At 49.8% G+C, this 21,664-nt stretch overlaps 2 protein-coding genes across 4 annotated transcripts; one reads left to right on the top strand and one right to left on the bottom strand.

Annotated features, from left to right (window-relative positions):
• Positions 1–1,729: 1,729 nt before the first annotated feature.
• MDH2 (malate dehydrogenase 2) lies at positions 1,730–11,488 on the bottom strand. The gene is made up of 9 exons (XM_083806148.1): positions 11,318–11,488; positions 8,599–8,767; positions 7,364–7,447; positions 6,283–6,392; positions 5,654–5,779; positions 4,919–4,996; positions 3,619–3,718; positions 3,046–3,197; positions 1,730–2,036 (listed from the first exon to the last, which is right to left on the bottom strand). The coding sequence occupies exons 1-9, from the start codon at positions 11,387–11,389 to the stop codon at positions 1,905–1,907; spliced, it is 1,023 nt and encodes a 340-aa protein (XP_083662274.1). The 5' UTR covers positions 11,390–11,488; the 3' UTR covers positions 1,730–1,904.
• Positions 11,489–11,593: 105 nt separating this feature from the next.
• On the top strand, positions 11,594–21,258 carry STYXL1 (serine/threonine/tyrosine interacting like 1). Of its 3 annotated transcripts, none has more exons than XM_083806160.1 (7): positions 11,594–11,755; positions 12,521–12,582; positions 13,027–13,153; positions 13,363–13,419; positions 14,350–14,495; positions 17,080–17,174; positions 18,931–19,040. In XM_083806160.1, exons 1-6 carry the CDS (start codon positions 11,653–11,655, stop codon positions 17,119–17,121), a joined length of 537 nt encoding a protein of 178 aa, XP_083662286.1. In that variant the 5' UTR covers positions 11,594–11,652; the 3' UTR covers positions 17,122–17,174; positions 18,931–19,040. The 3 variants fall into 3 exon arrangements, with proteins under 3 accessions (XP_083662286.1, XP_083662284.1, XP_083662285.1); XM_083806159.1 differs by lacking the exon at positions 17,080–17,174 and adding an exon at positions 21,124–21,258 and having other exon boundaries at positions 11,595–11,755; XM_083806158.1 differs by lacking the exons at positions 17,080–17,174; positions 18,931–19,040 and adding an exon at positions 15,445–15,855.
• Positions 21,259–21,664: the final 406 nt, after the last annotated feature.

The raw sequence follows: 21,664 nt of genomic DNA, 5'->3' as shown, positions 1-21,664 counted from the left end.
CAGTCCTTGTTTTGAACATTTTGAACAACCTCGAGGTCGCATGTGCTAGGCCTGGCCTGCCACCCATCCTCTGTGTCCTTTGGTTGTGACATCCTCCACTGTCCCCAACGTGATCTTTAATTCTGTTAATACCACCTAATAACCACTTTGTTCCAAGCCTGCTGAGTAACGAGTGCCAGCACTTCCATTTCATTACTATTTCTGTAAAGAAACCGAGCTTTAACACATTGAGCTTCCGCAGACAGAGGCACATGAGCTGTGCTTGCTGCCCTCCCTGCCCACATGTTCCACAGAGGGACAGAGCCAAGCACTTCATTGTCAGTCTTCAACAGCGTGATAATTGTGTGATCTGTTTCAGGATGATGGGCTAGATCAAAATAAATTAAAAAAAAATAATAATAGTTCAAATAGCTCAGGAGAGTTAGAATACAAGAGGTAGGAGGAAATGAAGCCAGTGACCAAGCAGCATCTACTACCTTGAGGTGTGTTCCCTAAGAGAAACTTCAACTCCAGGTTCTCTCGCTCAAACCAGCACTGCCCCCAACCCATCCAGAGGTGCTGGGCTTTGGCATTTCCTTCAGCTAATCAAAACAGAGTCTGCTCAACTTAGAATTCAGCCTACATGGATTAGAGCAATTCAAAGCAATAGGGTAAGCAGCCCACAGAGCATGGAGGAAGATTGAATTAATAGCTTCCTTCATTAAAGCTTACCTTCAAAGAAGTCAGCGTTAGAACTTGTCATCATCGTTTTCGTGCAGACATTTATTTTTATATTCACAGGAGGATGAATGTAAAAGAAGTCTATGCAGATGCTAAATCAAGGCTTTTGTTCCTAACCAGAAAGAAGTCACTCTCAGCATTTTAATTATTTTCTTACAGCAGGACTGACGTTGCAACCACTGTGCTCTTTCACTAACTCTTTAAAAGTCAACTTACGTAAGGTTCCAGCAACACAATGTAACAGAGGTAATGTGCCAACCTGAAAAAACCCTTTTGGGATCACTCTAATCAGATACCCTTCTGCGAGCCTCTTCAACCTGTCTCGATCCCGTTTGATCATCCCTGTTTTCCCAGCTGCTGTGCTGAACAAGCAGCCTGAGACAAAACCGAAGCAGCAGCACAGCTGAGAGCTCGGAGGAACTGCAGCGTAGCCAAGCAGCAGGACCAGGAAGGCGATGCAGAAAACGTCCTTCCCAAATTACAGATGGGATGGCCACAAGCAGTGGCTGTTGCAGCACGGTGCTGGCATTACTGACTTTCTCTGGTTGGGTTTTCAGACAAAACTTGCTTCAGAGGTGTGAAATGCCAACCTTGACTTCAAAGGCAGCTTATTTTGCAGCTTTCAGAGACGAGTGGAAGTATCTAAGGAGGTCTGAAAGCAGTCTGAGGACAGGTGGAAGCTTTGTAAACTGGCCACCTCCCCTGGCTCCATCACCTCTGTCCAGAGAGCAGTGTTACCTAGTCAGATCTCACCATCTGGAGAAATACAGCACTGTTTTAAATACTAAATACAACTTCAGGCTTCCTTAACCCTGAAATGCCCATCACTGTCAGTCTGCATTATCACCTCCCCTTCTGCAGAGAACAGCTGAGCCCCTTCCCTGGGATGCCTCTCACAAAATCCAGCAATTAGTTCACCCATTTTAAGAGGTTGCTATCGCTGATAACCTCTCAGAGACCTGCAGCTTCTACCTTCAGAAGACAAAAACAACAGGACAACTCCAGCCGGTACGCTGAAAAAAAATGAGGCCATTTTATTGATGATTAGACTCTGCTTTGACAACAATCATTAAACTGGTACAGACAGACTTCAGTCAAAACCTGAGCTTTGAATCAGAAGTTGTAAAGTGACATGATGCCTTAATAAATTAAGGAAGTTGGAATTCCTCTCCATCATCAGCTCTTCACTTGAAGTTCTTTGCAAAATCTTCTCCTTTTTTAATAGAAGCCTTCAGCTCCGACATGGCCTCAGCAACCATCTTCTCTTCAAAGGGGGTGATCTTGCCGATACCCAGGTTCTTCTCAATGCCATTTTTCTGAGGGAAAGAGGATTTAAGGATTAACCATTCATTGAATGACCCAGAGAGCAACTTAACAACCCTGATTACTTACAGTCCAACTGAGATGGAGACCCAGCCTAGGACCTCTGCCACTCCTACTGTCTGCAAACTTTGTGCTTCCTTGCAAGGCTGTGAAGCTTCCTGCTATTTGTAGCGACTTCTAGAGCCTTCACAAACTTCTCATTCACTGTTCTCGTTGGGGTGTGAGACTTGAAGCTAGCCCCTCGGCTCCTTCCAGGGGAGACTGATACCAACTGCTCCTTTGGGCCTTCTCCTGTCCTCAGGACCACCATTCAGCTCTCCTGTGTGTACACCCTTCATTTGCCACTGGCTTGCACTCTGAAACTGCTTCGGAGTTGCACTCCTGGGATTCCAAAATCTCATGCCTACATCCAACTCTTCCCCCTTAATCCTCCTCTACATCCACTCCTTCACCAGCTACCACACAAAACAACATACACCAACCCCTGCATCCAGCAGCCATGCCAGGGCTGCACCATCCATTAATTTCACTCCACCCACAGGGTAAGAATAACTTCGCATCTGGGACCTCTACTGAACTCGGAAGGAAATCTATTAATCCTAATCCGCACCATGGCCCCCTACGTGCCTCCATTTCTGAGTAATTTGCTGGTAGCAGATCAAGCTGAGGAGACCGGGTTGCTGACTCTCCTTAACCATATGAAAGCTCTTCATAAATGGGCACCAACTCGGGACAAACATGACCGCTTAAGAAAGGTCTGAATCGCTGGTTACTCAGTGAGCTGCAGTCTGAGAGCAGATAAAAGCTGCAATACCCCATTCAAACACGGGATATATGCTTACCTGCAATACCCGAATACCCAAGAACTGCTAAATGTACGTTCAGCTGTTTTCTAGTGATACTCAGCACTGAACTAAATTGAAATCACTAAGTAAAAACCACAAAATCTAAAGACTGCACCAGTAACTGCTGTTTATAAGCCCCACCACGTGAAGCACATACTCCCAGCAGCAGAGGTGTAGAGAAGTAGGGGCTCTCTGTCTCTTCCGACCGCACAAAGGAACATTCGATAACCCCTTCCTTTCCGTTCATGGCATCCACCAGGGAGAACACAAAGCGAGCTCCAGCGTAGGCCATAGACAAGGTAGCAGATCCTGTAAAAGTTGAACCATTTTTAGAACAGATCACATTTGAGTTCAGTACTTGGTTTAGTATCAAAGGCTTCCACACTGCTATGCTTACAGAGCTGCAGCGTCATTGACTTCAAGCTCACAGCCAGTTTAATAAGGCAGAAGCCACCTGCTATGCAGTTCACCAGATTTACAGGAAGAAAGAGCTTAATTAGATAAGATAATTTTTGAAGTCACGCACGTTCAGGGATCCGGTAATGTTTAGTCTTACTGAGCTACTTCTAGTGCCACAGTTCAGGCAGTCGCTGACGTGGCAGAGCAGCTAGGATTGCAATCATCAGTTCCTATTTCTGCATCGCAGTTGTAAATAAGATTAAACTAAAGAGGACTGCGTCCATTCAGCTGGACGACAAGAATTACTTGGAAGTTGTAGCCAAGAACCAACCTGCTCCTGCTTTAGCCTTGACAACTTCAGTGCCAGCTTCTTGAATCCTCCCTGTAAGCTTTTCCAGCTGATCCTGAGGGAAGTCCACTTTTGGTGTGCACTAGATTAGAAAAATGAAGGTAGCATCAAACACCAGCACCCCTCCAGCACGAGGCCACCCACGTGATACTTCTCGTACCACTACAGTTGTTACCAACAGTTCTCAGATGGGAAAAATCAGCTACCCCAGCTCCCAGATGGTGTGACAGACTGGCCAGCAGCTGCAGGCATTCACCAAGGCTTCTGGTTGTTGCAAGAACTCTAGCAGTAAGCCAGTCATGCCTAGTTTGCTCAGAGACAAACTACAGCTTGATGGCAAAGGCAGGGCTAGCCACGGTTACTTGCTACCATGCATCTCCTTTGAACTACGCAGGTGCCCTCCAAGCACGTAACAGTCCTTAGGGAAAAAAAAAGCCACCTTATAAATATTTGGGTCACTGTGGCATTATGGAAGCCTAGAGCCTTATGAAGGATCCCGTCTGCAAGCAGTATTTAAGAAGTCCGTGAACCTTCAAACACAGCTGCCCAAGTCTGCTAAGCACAGCTGGGGCTGCCCTGGCTGACTCTAGCGAAAGCACCCTCTCAGCATCCAGCTCCAAAGCCCTTGCTCTTATTCCCTAAGACCGTCCTTCTGTGAAGGGTACTTTATTCCTCACTGAGAGCAGAGCTTTTTGCCCTTTCTCCACTGGCTGCTTTTGGCCATCTCTTAGCCCTCTCTTCATGAAGCTGCAGCCTAATTTAGAGCTGCATTTCACTCTGGATTTGATGCGTGAAGGGAGCCTCTCTCTGACAACCGGTCATTTCTGAAGCAGCCTCCCCGCACAACTTGAGCTATGCCTCCTCATTTCAACACTGGCTGGTGAAGGAGGGTTTCTAGTCCACCATGGCACAAGCAGTTTAATTTTTCTGCCGTAGCAAGGCATTCATACCATACAACTGCCATCAGAAAAAATAAGCGACAAAAGAAAACACTGCCAAGATATCCGAACACCCACACTACACCTCAGTTCTTATTCCAGAACTGCTGTAGGGAAAAAAGAGTGGTGCTATTTAAGCCACCCAGAGGAGCTCAGATTTAGCTCTTTACCTTCGAGTATCTTGCACCTCATCTCGGAATAAAATGAGCCACAAGAGCAGGGAAGACTGCCTCGGCTGTACCTCAGCACGCCACATGCCATCACAAAGGCACTTCACATCAGCTCTAACTCACTGAGGAACACCACGCAGCGCAATGCCACACGCAGCAGCTAACGTGACTTACCTGAGAGATCAGAGGGATGATGGTCTTCCCCGCATGGCCACCAATGACTGGAACGCTTACTCGAGCTGGATCTAAACCCTAAGGGAAACAAGAAGTTGTCCAGATTCTGAGACACAGGAACAAGAAAAACATTTAAAGCCACCACACTTTCTTCCCTCTGTATCTTAACACGTCCATAAACCCCATGGGACACAGGGGAGAAGTTTCAGAGGCAGCTACACTCCATGGACAAAGCCAGATGTACACAGTTCGCTCCAGGTTATTCACTCTGACATCTTGAGGCAGTACGGAGCAATATCGATGAAAGTTCAGATAAATAGCAGCAAAGGTACAAACCCCGCTAGGGCTATTAAGAGCAGTGGAACTGCTACACCTCCTGACACCCCACAGAATATCCCGTAACAGGCAGCACAGGCAGTGTGACTTGGGAAGATATACTACAATTCAACCCCCTCCTCTGGTTGCACCAGCAGGGCTGAAAATGCCAAGAGAATTAAGGCAAACATGCAGCTCGCTCACAGGGGAGAGCTATGAAAGGAAAGGTCAAAGTCTCTCGAACTACATTTTGCAAGAAACCCTATCCCCGGGCTCCTCTAGAGAGTGGGAACAGGGAATCGTTGCTTTCAGCTCTAGCTCCACATAAGCCTGAGCTATTTTAGCTCTATGCAGTGATTTTAGAGGCATTTTTGGTAGATCTGATGACAGAAGCACGCAGCACCCCTCACTACGACGTACCTTCAGTTCGGCCACAAAGGTATTCGCTCTGACAATGTCCAGTGTTGTAACACCGAAGATTCTGTTCGGATTGTACACACCGTGCTTCTTGAAGACTTCTGAAGTTATTGGGATGGTTGAATTTACCTGCAAGCAAAAACAGGCAACCATTCATTAAAACCACGCTAATAACAAAGCCAGTGCGTGAACTGAACAGGCCAGTAAATAAACAGTGCATCTCCAAGTCAACTCTAGCCAATTACTTCAATTCCTAATAGGAAGAGCAATTTACAGTCAGGCCAAAACAAGCGTATTTTAAATAACCGTTAAGGCAGTAACTTGCTCATTCACGTTACAAAGGCTCCTCCCTTACTGAGCCATTCTATTCCAGCTAATACAACAGTATGCACTATTAACCACAGCCAAACAGAGGCTGAGATACCAAGCACTTCTATATCTAAGTTTAATCTGATTTTGATATAGCCCAAGAAAAATGTGTTGACAGAGCCAAGCTTTTAGTTTTTTCTCCTACAAACACTTCATAGACCTTCACGATACTGCTCAAAACTAGCAGCAGCTCGCAGACTGCTCCAGTGTTCTCGGTTTGGATTTTCTTGTCTGCATTTTGAAGGTCTCCAGGAAATGCTTACCGGGTTAGAGATAATACAGATCATGGCTTCTGGACAGTGCTTCGCACAGGCAGTTGTCAGAGTAGCAACAATGCTAGCGTTGGTGTTGAACAGGTCATCGCGGGTCATACCTAGGACACACCCAGCAGAATATTTTAAGTTACCCGCAGCCTATTCACTAAAGGGCAAGCTACCCAATCAAAGAGCGTTCTGCTCTGGACAGCGATATGCCAGCTTCAGCTCCTGGTTTCATGTGTCAAGAGAAAGCTCCCCAGCTGCAGCAAGGAGCTGGCTCCAAAGGTAACCCACTGATAAAAGCTACCTGCCCTTTTGGACAGATCAGCGCTTTTCAGCAGCGACCAGCCCGGCTGCCAGCTATCAGGCTGCCCTTCAGCCGGAGGCGGTGTGTCACCCCGCGGACTTGCATCAGTACCGGGGTGCTCAGCGCAGCCTGACGGCTCCTTGGGTGCATTCTTCCCCCCCCTCTGAGGTCACCTCCACAACTACAGCTCGAATGCTAACTGCTCTGTGCAAAACACTGCTAGCTGCAGAAGTGACACCTCCCGGTCCTGCTGCAGCAACCACTTTAGCCATGAAAAATACACAATCAGGATGAGCAAGAAATTAAAGTCTAGGCTTTTGTAGCGTTCCCAATAGGACACTAAAAACAAGAGTGGAAATGGAACGGAATCAGGGATATGAGGAAGACTTAAGAGCATTCATTTGGAGATGCTCAGAGAAGTAACCACACAATTAATGCAGAACAAATGGATTATTATTATTCTGCTGAGAAAGGAAACAAAGAACCAGTTGTTGAACATGGTAATGCTCTGGGTAAGAAATCCTGCAGGGAGATTCAGGATCACTTGCAGTGAGACGTCTTTGCTCCTCACCCTTACACAGGAACCCCAGAAATCAGTGTTTGTCCCCGTTTCACAAGTGACAAAGGCTAACTGAGGTGCCTGACACCACGCCAAGCTCTAGGGCAGCGTCATTACCAGCCCGCTCCCATCCCAGCCAACAAGGAAAGTGCCGTGAAGCACCAGCCACGTGAACAGAAGTACTGCAGAGACACGGCAGCGAAGCCCTGGGGAGAACACACCTGGCTTTCTGGGGACTCCGGCAGGAATAACTACAACATCGCAGCCCTTCAAACATTCTGGCAACTGCTCAGGTCCCAGGAAGCCTGGAATGGAAGGCATTCAGATGTTATGGTTTTGTCGGTAAGTATCTGACAGCTTGAAGTACAAAATTAGTCCTAAAGGCACCCAATTCTGATATTAGTTTACCCTTCAATTCAGATTCATGCTGAGAAGCAAGCAGTAAAGTTACGGATGAACCCAATCTGATGTTTCATCTTCACTGTTTCAAAACTCAATGAGTAAGAGCAGTGGGAGCCTCCCATCTGTGTGAAAACACCCTGTCCATCCCACTGCGTATGCATAACGTGCACCGTCCTAAAACCCGAGCTAGGCACTACAGCCAGTGCTCCCAGGACATAGAATCAGAGTGGTTTGGGTTGGAAGGGACCTTAAAGACCATCCAGTTCCAGCCCCTGCCATGGGCAGGACACCTCCCAGCAGCCCAGGCTGCCCCCAGCCCCACCCAGCCTGGCCTTGGGCACTGCCAGGGCTGGGGCAGCCACAGCTCCTCTGGGCAGCCTGGGCCAGGGCCTCACCGCCCTCTGAGGGAAGAATTTCCTCCTAACCCCTAATCCAAACCTACCTCTTTCAGTTTAAAGCCATTCCCCCTTGCCCTATCTGTACACCCCCTGACAAAAAGTCCTTTCCCAGTTTTCCTAAAGCTCCCTTTAGGTACTGGCAGGCCGCTGTGAGGTCTCCCCAGAGCCTTCTCCAGGCTGAACACCCCCAACTCCCCCAGCCCGTCCCCATAGGAGAGGTGCTCCAGCCTCTGAGCCCCCTCATGGCCTCCTCTGGGCTGGCTCTAACAGCTCCCTGTCCTTGTGCTGGGGGACCAGAGCTGGGGGCAGGGCTCCAGGTGGGGTCTCACAAGAGCAGAGCGCACGGACACACCCAAGTAAAACGTCACCTTTTAGTGACGTACAGCTCATGGAGGCACCCAGAGAGCATCAGTCCATTTGTAGACCAACTTTCAAATCCAACGCTCGTTTTTTTTCCCCTCGATATGACTTTACTATTTCCTGCCAGTTTTTATGAATTCCCCTCCAACAGCGCAACCAGGAGCTAGTCCCACCTCCATACACACCAATCTAACCAACAGAGCCCTAATTAGCCTCGCAGCAGGCTTCAGGCTCAGATCCCCGCTCCCACGAGGGGCGGCAGCAGGCCCCGCACGCCTGAGGGCGGCCCTACAAACCTTTGACGGTCGCTCTCGTCTCGATGTGGCTGAGGTCAGCTGCGACGCCGGGAGTGTGAGCGATGTCGTAGAGGCTGAGCCTGCTCACCAGCGGGCTGTTCTTCAGGAGGAGGGACAGCGGCTGGCCAATCCCTCCCGACGCCCCCAGCACTGCCACCTTGGCATTGTTCTGAGGAAAAAATGAGAGAAAAGCACTGAAGAGGCGCTTTGCTAGTGACTGCAGAAGTGACCCCAGGGATTTCACCACACTTTCTTTGCTTTTCATTCCCGTTTCCCAACTTCTTTATCGAGCACTACGCAAATTGGATTGCCTAAGCCCGCAGAAAGCCCTCATCACAACGGCTTCCCAAAGGGCCCTGAGATTCCCTGCTCGGACACATCAGCTGCAGACATTCTTTGGGATCTGAAGCTGAGCTAGGAGCAAGGCCAGGCAGAGGAAACAGAGGGTCAGCTCTCCTCAGCTGCAGGCTTCTGAGAACATTAAGGGACCAAATCCCAGCTTTGGTCAAACACGTGAAGTAAAATCAACCCTGCTTCGTTGCCCTGGTGAACCAGTTTTTTTCAAACGTGTTCTCTGGAAGAAAGTTATTTCTCTTGCAGACTCCCTGTGCTCACAGTGAGAGGAAAGCTCCTTTTCAAGAGAAGAGGAACTGTAAAATGGGATGTTCTGACAAACTCGGTGAGGACCAGAGGCTCCTGCAGACGGAATGTGCTAACAGAATGATCGGTGACGCTCTGCATCACGTTGTCTCACCAGATAAAGCCCTAATTGCTCCAAGGCCCCGCATGAACAGCTTAATTATTATGCTCTGACAAGAAATAATCCATAATCTGCCCAGAAGCTAATCAACTTCAGCTCAGCTCAACGTCCTCGCTACTGCAACAAATGCAATTTAGCAAAAAACTCTTCAAGGGAAAGCAAAGTCTAGCATTAATCGTTGCTGTGCCCCGTATTTATGACTGGGCTGATGCCATTAAGGCAAAACTCAGTGCTATTAAATGTAAATCCTAATAATTACACAGTTCTCTCCTGTAGAGCATATCTTTACAGCTCCGATAGCCGTTCTGTCACATGGCACTGCAGAGCTGTCTCCTTTCGATGGCAGAGGTCTCCCCCCCTCCCCAGCACCCAGCCGCAGCCCTTCCTGCCACCGGGAGCCCCGCACTCACGCACAGCGGGGCCCCAGATCAGAATATTCCCAGCTGGAAGAGGCCCGCAAGGACCTGCGGCTCCAACTCCTGGCTCTGCACAGGACCACCCAAAAATCAGACCGTGTGTCTGAGAGCGTTGTGCAAACACTCCTTGAGTTCAAGGATACCACATATTAAGGTTTACTGCTAAAGCTGCAGCTACCACCCGAGTTCTGAGTGCACTGAGAGCTGGGACACGCTCTCAGGAGGGAAAGGGAGCAGCATGGAGCCTGGCACCTCTCCCTGCACACCCTCGCTGAGAGGATCGCCCAGCGCTCAGACTCCAAGTACCCACTGTGAGGGGAGCCAGGCACAAGCTCCCCAACCGGGAGGTGCCCAGGGACAGCCCGCACTGTGCAGGGCCAGGCTGAGGCTCCCAGCTCCCTCACCATCATCCCTGGGCTGAGCCCCACAACCTGCTCCCAGCCCCCTGTCCACCACCATCACCCCCCGTGCACCCCCCCACTGCCTCTCCCTGCCTGGACCCAGCTCCCTGTTCCCCCACCACCACCCCTGGGCCAAGCCCCACCAGCTGCTCCCAGCTCCCTCACTGTCACCCCCGGGCACCCCCTGCCACGGCCCTGCTCCCCCCCATCCCCAGGCACCCCCCACCGCCTCTTCCTGACTGGACCCAGCTCCCAGCTCCCTCACCACCACCACCATCACCCTAAACCCAGCCCCACGACCTGCTCCCTGCTCCCCCATCACCCCTGAGCAACCCCTACCACCTCCCCCTGCCTGTACCACCACCCAGCTCCCCCCCCAGCCCCATCTCCACCTCCAGGCCGATCCCTACAACCTCCTCCCAGCTCCCTGCTCCCCCCCAATCACCCCCAGCCACCCCCTGCTGCCTCCCCCTGACAAGGCCCTGCTCCCCCCACCACCACCTCCCCCTGCCTGTGCCCAGCTCCCCAGCTCCCCCTCATCCCCATCTCCACCCCCGGGCCGATCCCTCCAACTTGCTCCCAACTCCCCCCCCATCACCCCCAGCCACCCCACCACCACCTCCCCTGCCTGCTCCCAGCTCCCTGCTCCCCCCCATCACCCTCAGCCCCCCCCCAGCTACCTCCCCCTGACAGGGTCCACCTCCCAGCTCCCCCCCATCACCTCCAGGCACCCCCTACCACCTCCCCCTGACAGGACCCAGCTCCCTGCTCCCTCCCCATCACCCCCAGCCCCCCCAGCCATCTCCCCCTGCCTGTGCCCAGCTCCCTGCCCCCCCCCATCACCCCCTGCCACCTCCCCCTGACAGTACCCAGCTCCCAGCTCCCAACTCCCTCCCCATCACCCCCAGGCACCCCACCACCACCTCCCCTGCCTGTACCCAGCTCCCAGCTCCCCACCCCGCCCACCCCCATCACCACCACCTCCCCCTGACAGGACCACCCCCTCCCCCCCCTCACCGCCTCCCCTGACAGGACCCAGCTCCCCCCCCCCCCCCCCCCCCGCGAGGCCCATCTCCCACCCTCCACCCCCCAGGCCCCCCCCAGCCCCCTCCCCGCTGCCCCCCGTCCCCCCCAGCACCCACCGGCCCGGAGGTGGCCAGCCCTCGGCGCAGGGCGGCGGCGGCGGCGGCGGGGCGGGCGAGGCGGGGCAGCATGGCGGCGACTGTGGCGGCGGCGGCTGAGGCGACTCCAACGACCTCCACCGCGCCGCCTCTCGCGAGACCTCCGCCGCTCCCGCCGGCACTTCTCGCGAGATCTCCCCGCCCGCTCTCCGTCCCCTTGCCGCCGCGGGGAGGAAGCATCGCGAGGTTGCGGCGTGACGTCACTCCCCATGGCAACCGTGGGGAGGGGGGGGCCCGGCGTTGCCACGGCAACGGGGAGGGAGCGAGGGGGAGCGCGGCCCGGTGCGCGGGGCGCCATGGCGGGGGTGGTGCTGTGCGAGCCCGGCCGGCTGTACAACGCCCTGCAGCAGCACCGCCGCCTGCCCAGGCTGGCCGAGCCCAACTACCTCAGCCTGCTGGGTGAGGACGCCCACGGGCGGGAGCTGTGCTGGCCGCGCGGGGCTCAGGGGGACGCGGAGCGGCGCTCCTGTACCCGTACGGATCACCCAGGCCTTGCTTGGGGGACCTCCGGCCGCCCCGTTACGCTCGCCGTGAGGCGGGACCGCCCCGCTTTCGTCCTTCACATGGAGCTGACAGCAGCCGCGTGCGGCGCTTGGCCCCGCGGGGAGGACAAAACATAAATTGGGAAGCGTTCTGCCCGCACAAATCCTGGCTGCCGCTTCAGCTCCATCCCGCGTCCAGCTCCCCGCTCCCTGGCCCCCTCCATCCCCCTCCCCTGCTCCCAGCGGTGGCCGTGCTGACAGGCGGACGAGAGCTGTTGGCCATCGCACAAAGCCTGCTGATAAGCGTGGGTGTCCTTCGGGGTGCCCAGAGCCCCCAGGTGATGCCTCACACTGCACCTTTTGGGCAGGGAGTCGGGCGGATGGGGAGCAGGATGGGGTCCCTGCCGTGTGCCCCCCTCAGGAGGTGCTGGAGGGCACAGCACGGCGCTCAGGGCAGCTCCGGGGCTGTCGGCATCTCTTGGTGTTGCTCGTATTTAGAATCACATCGGTGCTGGGGTTTATGCCATGCATAAAGTCTCAGTTTATAAGAAACAGAGTCTTTCTCTTGCTGACATTGGTGCCTGAATTCCCGTTGGCTGAATTAGAAGCAGGATTCTACCTTAAAAGCATCAAATAAGCCAATTGCCCTGCCTTAGTTATCTTCTTTTTTTTTTTTTTTCAGATGCCCGTACTCAGCGCGAGTACAACGAGAGCCACATTATTACAGCACGCAAGATTGAACAGGTGAGGAAGGATTGCAGTTTGTGTAAATAATCTCTGCATTTAGCAATTAGCAGTACATGAAATGGGCTTAAAAAACAAGGGAGTTGTCCTCGCCTCTCCCCTGCCTGCTTCAGCCATGTTCCAGTTCTGCCGCTGGGGGGATGTGTTCTGTCACACAGAAGAGCTGGCTTCAGGAGCCCAAAGGATTGGCACGCTGAGGCTGTGTATCAGGAAAATATTGCACAAGAACTGACATATTGCAGGCCTGTCTCACAAAGGACAGTGCTGACATCTTTACTACTGCAGCAGATGAAGCAATCTGGAGTAGTCTGTGTGATTTCTGAATTCTACCTGGGTCTTTCAGCATAAAGCGCAGACGTAGCCCCAAACCCTCCTCCTTGTGTTGATACCACAAGAAAAGCGTGGAGCTGTGCTCCTGATAGAATTCTTCTGTGATTTTGTCAGAGTCCTACAGGGAAGTACCTGGTGCCGGACTCAGAGGAGCTTGCATGTGTCAGATACTGCGTGGTGTATGACTGCGAGACCAGCTCTTTAGACTTATCTGATGACGAGGAAGAGGAGAAAGAAAAAGGTACCTGTGACTCATGTCAGTCAAGACCTCACTGCAGGATGGGTATTCTTCCCACTCCTCATTACTTTTGTGAGCTACCTGGCCGGCCTGCTTTCTTATCTGTAGACTGATCCCTCTGACCTTGCTGCATGTAAGGAACTGATTTTTTAAATTATTTTTATTTTTTCACATCTCACTGAAATTGGGCTTGTCCAACGATTTCCTTTCAGGGAGCAGTGGTTCTTCAGAGACTGAAAACACTGACTCAAGTTCCTTATGTTCACAGAGTGAGTATTTCCTTCTCTGAGGGTTACGAAACCTTCACATTATCACATTGAAGAAGACGTAGCTTTAACGCGGGTGCTGAGGTAATGGAGTTCACTGAAAAGTGTGAGAAGCTGGAAACTTTTCCCTGTAATCGTTCAGTCTTCCGTGAACCACGGAAATGTATAGTTGCAACACATCCTCTAGCCAGGAGTTCTGCTGTATGCAGAACCACTTCTTTACGTTTGTTTGGCTCCAACTAGCTTTATAAAGGCTACTACAGTTTTAGCAAAGACTACATCTAGCCCACACCTTGATTTTTAAGAAAAAAAGGAGTATAAGCGGAACGGACAAAGCAAGCACATTCATAAATGCTTGGTGACCAGACCTTAGCATGGAAGGTGTGAAGAATCAGAAGCAGGTTTCCGTTGTGCTCATCTGTTTCTAAAGCAGGCATAGGTAGAGACAACCTGGATGGATCCTGTGGGAGAAGGAGGGGGCAAAACCGTCTCTCATGTGATTTGCTTCACTGAGAGAGTGTTTGAAACGCTTGGGAAGAATTTGTTCAAGACACCTCTTTCACTTCCCTTTGCAGGCTATAGGAAAGGGTCTCCATACAACTAAAATCACTAGATTTACACTAACAATGCTTTGCTATTATGGGAACTTATTACAAGCATTTCCCAAAGAATAATGGGGAGAGAATAAAAACTTTATCTGGACCTACAAAAGAAAACAGGAGAGGAACAGGACTAAAGGTGAGCAGCAGCTTGTTACCGACCTGCAGCAGCAGTTAAATAAATAATAAGTCTGGCTTTTAACAAGGCTTCCTACAGACCATTAGATGAAATGAAAAGGAGTTTGCCGGTGGTGCCAGAGGGCCAGATTTAACCCCCAGGGCTGTTGGAGGCACACTAAACCTGCCCCAGCAAAGAGCTTTTTGATCTCATTAGATGCCAAGGAAGGAACTGCCGTCCGACACGCCAGAAGCTTACAGCAGTTCACCCGCCATCCCGTGCTCGTCCTGAGGGGAGGATACAAGCGGTTTTCAGCTTGCTATCATTTTCTGAGGACTCAGAAGATACTGTGGATGCCTCAGGTGAGACTAGGCCAATTTGCAAGTAAAAGACACGAGCATTCCTATTCATCTAATGATAGCTAATGAGTAGCTAAGTGGTGCTGTAAGCCTGCTATCAGAGTAATTTCAAACAAAGGAATTAAATGTAATTTGAATTACTGTTCTTCCCCCGAGTGTCACCACAAATTCTTTTGCAGCCACACTGTCTTTTTTTTTCACTCCTCTATTGCGTGAAAGCTAGCTCATGGAAACAACCAGGGAAGCCTCCTCTGATAACCCCAAAACTGGCCTACTGGCAAGTGCAGATAACTAAACAAACAGGAGCAAACAATGAAATAAGGCAGGCTCCTCTTTAATCTCTTTTATATGAGGTTATCTGAGATGTTACACGGTAAATGTTTCCAGACAGAGGTGCAACTATCAAGCGCTGTATTTCATGTCTATAAAGCTTTTTGTCTGGAAGGGTCACAAAGCAAATATTGGAGCGTTGCTTCAATAGGCCCAGAAAGAAAAGAGCCATCCACTGGAACACTGGTATCCTAATTGTTTGGTTTCACCTGCAAACACTGATCTATTTAACTTATGGAAAACAATTGCCCTATTTTCACATCTAGAACAGGACCTGCAGCAGGGCAGATTTAGAGGGCACTGTACAGCAACATCCTTTGTGTCTGCGGTTCCTACTGCTTCACATCTGATTCACACGAAGCAGCCCACGACACAGTGCTAACCTTGTTGGATGCTACAGCACAGAAAATGAATTCACTGTGCTCTTCTGTGAGGGGCAGCAAACTGCTAAGCTCCCCTAGCAGATTCAGCTGGACACAGAATTACCTCCTCAGCTCAGTTTAAGCTGTTGTTCTCTGATGCTTTAAGTTGTTGAGCTGCTGTTTTGTTCCGATGCAGCATTACGGAGTATCAGTTATGGATGTAGAAGCACTGCTGCCTACTTGTATATTTTTGTTCTCAGCCTTTCTGCAGCACAAAGCCGAAATCTCTGTGGACTTGTGCTGTGCCACGACGTTGCACCTGCAGCTCTGCAGGTGGCAGATGACTTCAGTTGGCCTTGTGAACAACAACCGGGGAAAACATCAAATGAACCCGTTATGCTGTGGTTCCTCCAGACATTGCAAAGAATATATTCTTCCCCCTGTTTAGTTAGGATTTGTTTCAAGCAATGCCACAATGAAAGCATTTCTGTTAATTATTCTCACTAAATCTAGCAAGACTTCAATATTTCAGAGTGTCCGGGTGATTGAATGCATCATTACATTCAAATGTGTCATGGGCTGCTGACTAAGTGTGTGTTCATTTCTCTACGTGACTTCTGTTTAAGGAACTAGAAGAGCAAATATGCTCTGAACTGAAGCCACGGCTTCTCTCCTTGCAGGAACTAGACAACTTCCAGCTGTACCCTGTAGAAATACTGCCTGCAAAGTTGTACATGGGCAATTTCAAGCAGGCCTGTGACCAACAGATTCAGAAAGATTTGAAGATCAAAGCACAAGTCAATATTTCTGAGCAGCCTGCAGCACTGTAAGTTGTTCAGGGTGTCTTCTCACTGATGGCTGTGCCTGTGAGGTGGCACAGCATCACAGCAGCGAGTGCCTATAAACTTCCAAGGGGAACTCTGTTTTTTCACTACAGATTTGAGTGCTATTTCACGCTCAATCTTGTGATCTCTACTTGCGTAGCAAGAGTTTGCATAGCAGCAGTGCGTTCCTGTAGCCATTTACTGTGACATGGACGGATTGGGTGAGAGGACTGGGAGGCCCTTGGCACTACCAGTCTGTTACGTGCCACCGTCCTTCAGGTAGAACCTACACCAATGAGTAGCTTTCCGAGCAAAATCGTACAAACACATCAGTGTAAAAGCTAAATCATCGATGTTTCACGTTGTTGTTCATCTTCGTTCCTTACCTGCTTCTGTCCATGACCGCTCAGCTCAGTCAGGCCGTGCAGGAAATGTCATTTCACCCAATGAAAAATCCAGTGGCATTTCTCAGGGTCTTGGCCAAAACAAAGTAAGCAACAAGTCCAGTCACTTACCTCAGGACACGTGTACCAGCAGGCATTTCTCCTGCCTCTGGTTCTGGAGGAAGACATCAAAGGTCTCTGCACTCTGTGTGATCTCCCCATGCCGTCTGTGTGACGTGCTTTCACATTTCAGAAATGTCTCAGCAGTGTTTTGTGCCATTAGTTCTCTGAGCTGAGTTCTCTGAGCTTCTAGAAGCAGGAGAATGCTGTCACAGAAAACCACATGAAGTGAATCATGGAGCTCTGTTGACATAACTGCTAACATGCATGCTGCGAAGGCACTCTTGCTTTCAGTTCATCTGTTTTCATTTAGCTCTCAGATAAAGGAAGCTGTAGGATAAAGTTAAGGCAGCAATGCTGATACCATGTGGAATGGAAAATCAGTAATTAAGCTGGTTCTGTATTACGTGTGCCTCAGTGTCTTACCATAACAATCCCTTATTGTAACGGTAATGATGAAAAACTCACACATGTAACAGCGAACAAAATTATCTGCTTGCCTCCAACAACCAAATTTTCCCCATAGTTGCTTTGTTGGCCCACGTAATGCTGCGTGCTCTTTTGACAGGTTTGCAGAAGAAGGCAAATATCTCCATGTATCTGTTCCTGATTCACTCGAAGCAAATCTTTTTTCTTCCTTTCCCACCATTTGTCATTTCATAGGTGAGTTGTTCCTGATCTGGAATTCCTGAGCCCTTGTTCACTCTAAGATATTAAATGGGAGTGACTGCAATTGACTCCAGCAGGAAGCTCAAACGGGAGGGTCGTAATCTTTCAAGATCACAGTCTACTCCCAAGCCAGCCCACACCCTAATGTATACCAGAGCTGTCTCAGTAACCCGCCTGACAGAGAAAGGAGATTTTAGAGGGCATCTGACACTGATGTTCCTGACAGAGAGTACTCTCTTTAAAGAACACCTCACTCTGGGGTAGCAGTGAGCTTTCCACTAGGTGTGAGAGAGCTTTGGGATAGGATGTCTGTGAGGGCTTCACAGGATCCCCCCCTATTCCTTTGTTTTTAAATACAACTGTTTGACTCACCAGCCCGAATCTTCAACCACCAGAGCTTTATTTAAACAGGAGTGTGATACACACTGGAGAACTTACCATGAGACGCTCTTAGCCCTTGGGATTTGCTGTGCAGACTCACCGTAGGGCCTAGGGAAACTTTCAGGTTGGACAACATAAACGTGCCTTCAGCTGATTATATCAGAGAGGGCAAAGAAAAACATACCAGCTCAGTACCTGCAGCAGCACGGCAGGCATAGTTCCTGCAGCTTCATCCTGTGATGGTGTCCACCTGCGTCATCTTGTATTGTGCCTACAAAATAGCATCTGCCACAGACCAAGGCCCTGCTGTGCTAAGTGCCATACAGACCCAGGAAAAAAAGACCACCCTGTCACCACAGAACTTACAATTAAGGTACAAAATAACAACGGGACACAAAGAAACAAGGAAGTGAAAGCTGAGGATATAATCCTGTAGTCCTAACTGAATTTCATGACTTGCATGCATTGAAACCCAAACGCTGATATCCGCTTACATGTCCTGCATTTTGGCCCATTTCTTTTTCCCAGCCTGGAAGAGTGCTTGGAAGAAAAAGAAAAAAAAACAACCTAACAACCTCTCGGCAACAGCAGAATAGGCTTTGCCCTACGAATTCTAGAGCGCAGTTGCTGATATTCCAAAAACAAGTTGTGCTGTCTACTCTGGAGAGGGAGGGAAAGAATTAAAAGGTTTATTAATAAATTATAGAACTTTTCAGGCATAGGTAGCAGAGTTGATGTGGTTAGCAGTGAATGACAGCATCCTCAGCCAAGGGGGCTTGGCTTCTGTAGAAAATGAGTTTGCTGGCCTTACAGATTTTCACTGCAAAGCATCCACAACGTGAGAAGAACAGCGCCCTGACTGCCATGCATGCGCTTCCCACTAGTGATCCCCACAGAGGGGTAAGGGATTTGAAGTTCAAGTCCCTGCCAGTTTGAGAGCCGATTCCTCCAGCTTGAGTGGACAACAGTGAGGTTTGCATTCAACAGAAATGTTGTTAGCTTTAAACCTACCTACCTGGAAGAGTTTTGAGTTGCTGATGTGATGCTGACCACAGCTACTTGGTCCTGACTTTTCGTCACAGTTACCTGCTAAAAAAGCGACACTGATCTGTCATGAAACATTGACTGATCATTGTCATTTGGTTCTGGTTCTCAAAAAAGCCACTTTTTAACTCAGTGCGGTTTTAAGAAAGGCAAATAGTTACAGAAACAAAAGCTGGCAGTGCCCATCTGTTCCTGTCAGGGTTCATGACGGTTCCTGTCTCTCAGGCTGGCTGCCTGTCAGTTTTCACTGAATTAGAGCTTGACTTTACAATTGGAAGTTTGATTTCCCAGATCACTAATCTGTGATTGGCATTTCTTTACTCAGATGCCCAGCTGGATCTCGGAGCAGTGCTGGTGTTCTCTAGCCTGGGGATAAGCCGGAGCAGCACAGTAACCATGGCCTATCTTATGCATTCCCACCAGTTTTCCCTGAAGGTACATCACTGTCATTCTTCCCACAGATACTGGCTGGGTCTGCAGTTTATTTCTGTTCCTGAAGCCTCATTGCTGTGTTAACGAGAAAGAAATTATCTGTGCATTCATGCAGACTATCCACCTGATAATGCAAGAGATTCTATTATGTCAGTTGTATCTTGGACCTTTAAGGAGGCGGCTTAGGTGCGATTTTGGATCTGTGAGCTCTTACCTGGCACCGGTGATATTCTTGTATTTCCCTACTTAACTAAGAAAAAGAGTATCTGGAAGCTACCGGACTTAATCCCATCTCTTAATGCCAGGTGGTTACAGGGACATTGACACCCTGGTGCTTGCAGAGCTCTGATTTACCACTGGGCTCATTAGCATTGACTTCTGAAACCTTGTTTTATTTCCCCAGAAGCAATCCCCTCCCACAGACACTACTGTAAAGAAATCTGGAACGGGATAACACTAGCCCGGGAGGGACACACAGGTGAAAAGGATGGTACATTTTGTTCCAGAGCTCTGAATAACACATGAAAAATAAGGAATGAAGGCTGAGAAAGACCCTGTGGCGTGGTGAGACTGGCAGCCTCTCCCCAGATGCCAGCCCGTTATCCCTTTGCGTACAAAGCACGGGCACCATGCTGCTGTAGGCACCAGCTCGTGCTGCCTGCTTGGCACAGAGCAGCCTTTTTCCCATGAGAACCGAAAGGTTTCTCCTTAAAAGTCTTGTCTTTGTTTGGAAAGCGTGACCTCCTTTGGGAGCTTGAAAGGATTGATTCAAGCTTCACTGGAGCTGGGTCTGTATCTAATCATTTAATTGATTTTGTGCAAACATTTGCAACATAAGAGGAAATCTCTTACCACTGGTGTGTGCCAAAGGGTAATTTCAGGTTGAGCGTGCCAGCTGGGCAGCAGACACTATTTGGTCTCTGCTAGTAATGCTGGGTGTGATTGCTCCGGCACATCGATAACCATTCCCTTGCTGTTTTCCCCTGCATGCTAAACTGCCAGAGATGTTTGCGATGGCAGAGCAAAAGTCAAAGCTGATCCTTGCAGTTTCTCTCAGCTGGTATCAACAGGTTGGTCTCAGCGTTTTGCCGAGCCCCGTGGTGTCCTGCAGCTGGCCTGGGCAAAGCCTTCCTGGGGGACTGCCCTGGCAGACAAATTTGTTTCTTGCAGACTAAGGCAGCGCAACAGATTCCCGGGTGATCCTTCACCCAATCTGGGCAGAGATCTTTGAAAATTTTCCAGAGACAGAGATGTTGCAAAAGAAACACAGATTTGGGACGTGTGGCCCCTTAGTCTCTTGGTAATCGATCTGAGTAGATCTGCGGGGTTCAGGGGAACTACAGACGCACATACCATGGGCAGAGGAGCAAATATCGGAAGACGAGGTTCAGAGCCTGCAGAATTGCTGAGATTAGAAAAAAACAAACCAATGGAGCACTATCTTTTGACCTTTGGTCTCATTACACTTAAGCAATCCTCTGATGACTGGGGGGAATAAGCAGGAAGATGAGCACTACTGGGTAAACCCCAGGACGTAGCTGAGCAAAGCAGAGTAATGCTGGTGGATTTGCCCTCTGTGTAGCAGAGTTCCTAGCTGATAACACGGAACTAACAAACCATTAAGATGGCTGTAATTAACATGGTGGGATAACTGGAGCTTAATAGCTGCTCTGCCACATCAGGTCACACCAATCCAGAAATGTGAAAACCTTTGTTTCTTGCCTGTAAATAGCTGACACTTCACTGCTTCGCTTATCTCCCGTGGAAGAAATGGCTTTTTAGAGCAGAAAATCCAGGACTGCACTGCTCTGTCGGTGTAAACGATACAAGAAACACGCCAGCTAATGAAAGAAGCATGAGCTATCCTCATAGCCAGGAAAGCAGGGTATAAAGATGAAAGGCTTCTCTGAAGTTCACATCTGGATCCGTTATGTCCTTACTTTGGTAGCCGACGTCTTATCTGCCGAAGTCTATCACGAGCAGTAAATACAAAGCTGTTTTGTTCACAAATGTAGCTGCTTAGCGTAACTACAATAAATTTTCTGCTCAAATTTCTAACGCTTCTTTGCTTTCTTTCTGCTTACAGAAAGCTTGGGACCACGTTCTGAAATGCAAAGAGAACATGAGACCGCACCGGGGCTTTGTGAAACAGCTTTCAGACTGGGAGGCCCGAATCTATGGGACCACGATCACAGACATCTCTGAACCAAACTATTGACAGGTAGCCCAGGGAACACCCAGCAGGGGAAGACGCTTCCCTGTCCACACCACCATCTCTTCCGTAGGTAGAAGGTTAATGGAAATCAGTTGAAAAAGCTCTTAACGTAACGGAATTCCTTCATCTTTAGCTCTTATTATACTGGGTGAAGTTTTGGAGCCATTAGGGGAGCTGGCCTGCATTGCCGAAGGTGGTGGTTTGGGGAAGGTGAGGCCTGCAGGATGCGGCCCGTTCAGCACTGCTCGTCTCCTTTGTAAGCCAGGGGGTTTGTGACCACGTTATCGGGCCTGCTTCCTGCCCCAGCTACGGGGAAGTCATTAGCATTCTCTCTGAAAAGGCAGATTTGGGGTTTGGCTGCGCCTGGTTCCAGCTCAGGGAGACGAAGGCAGAATCTCCCCGTTTCAGGAGC

This window comes from Anser anser (genome assembly GCF_964211835.1).
Source record: "Anser anser genome assembly, chromosome: 20".
Classification (NCBI taxonomy): domain Eukaryota; kingdom Metazoa; phylum Chordata; class Aves; order Anseriformes; family Anatidae; genus Anser; species Anser anser.
Note: the sequence above shows the minus strand (reverse complement) of the source record. Positions and strands in the feature narration are given on the sequence as shown.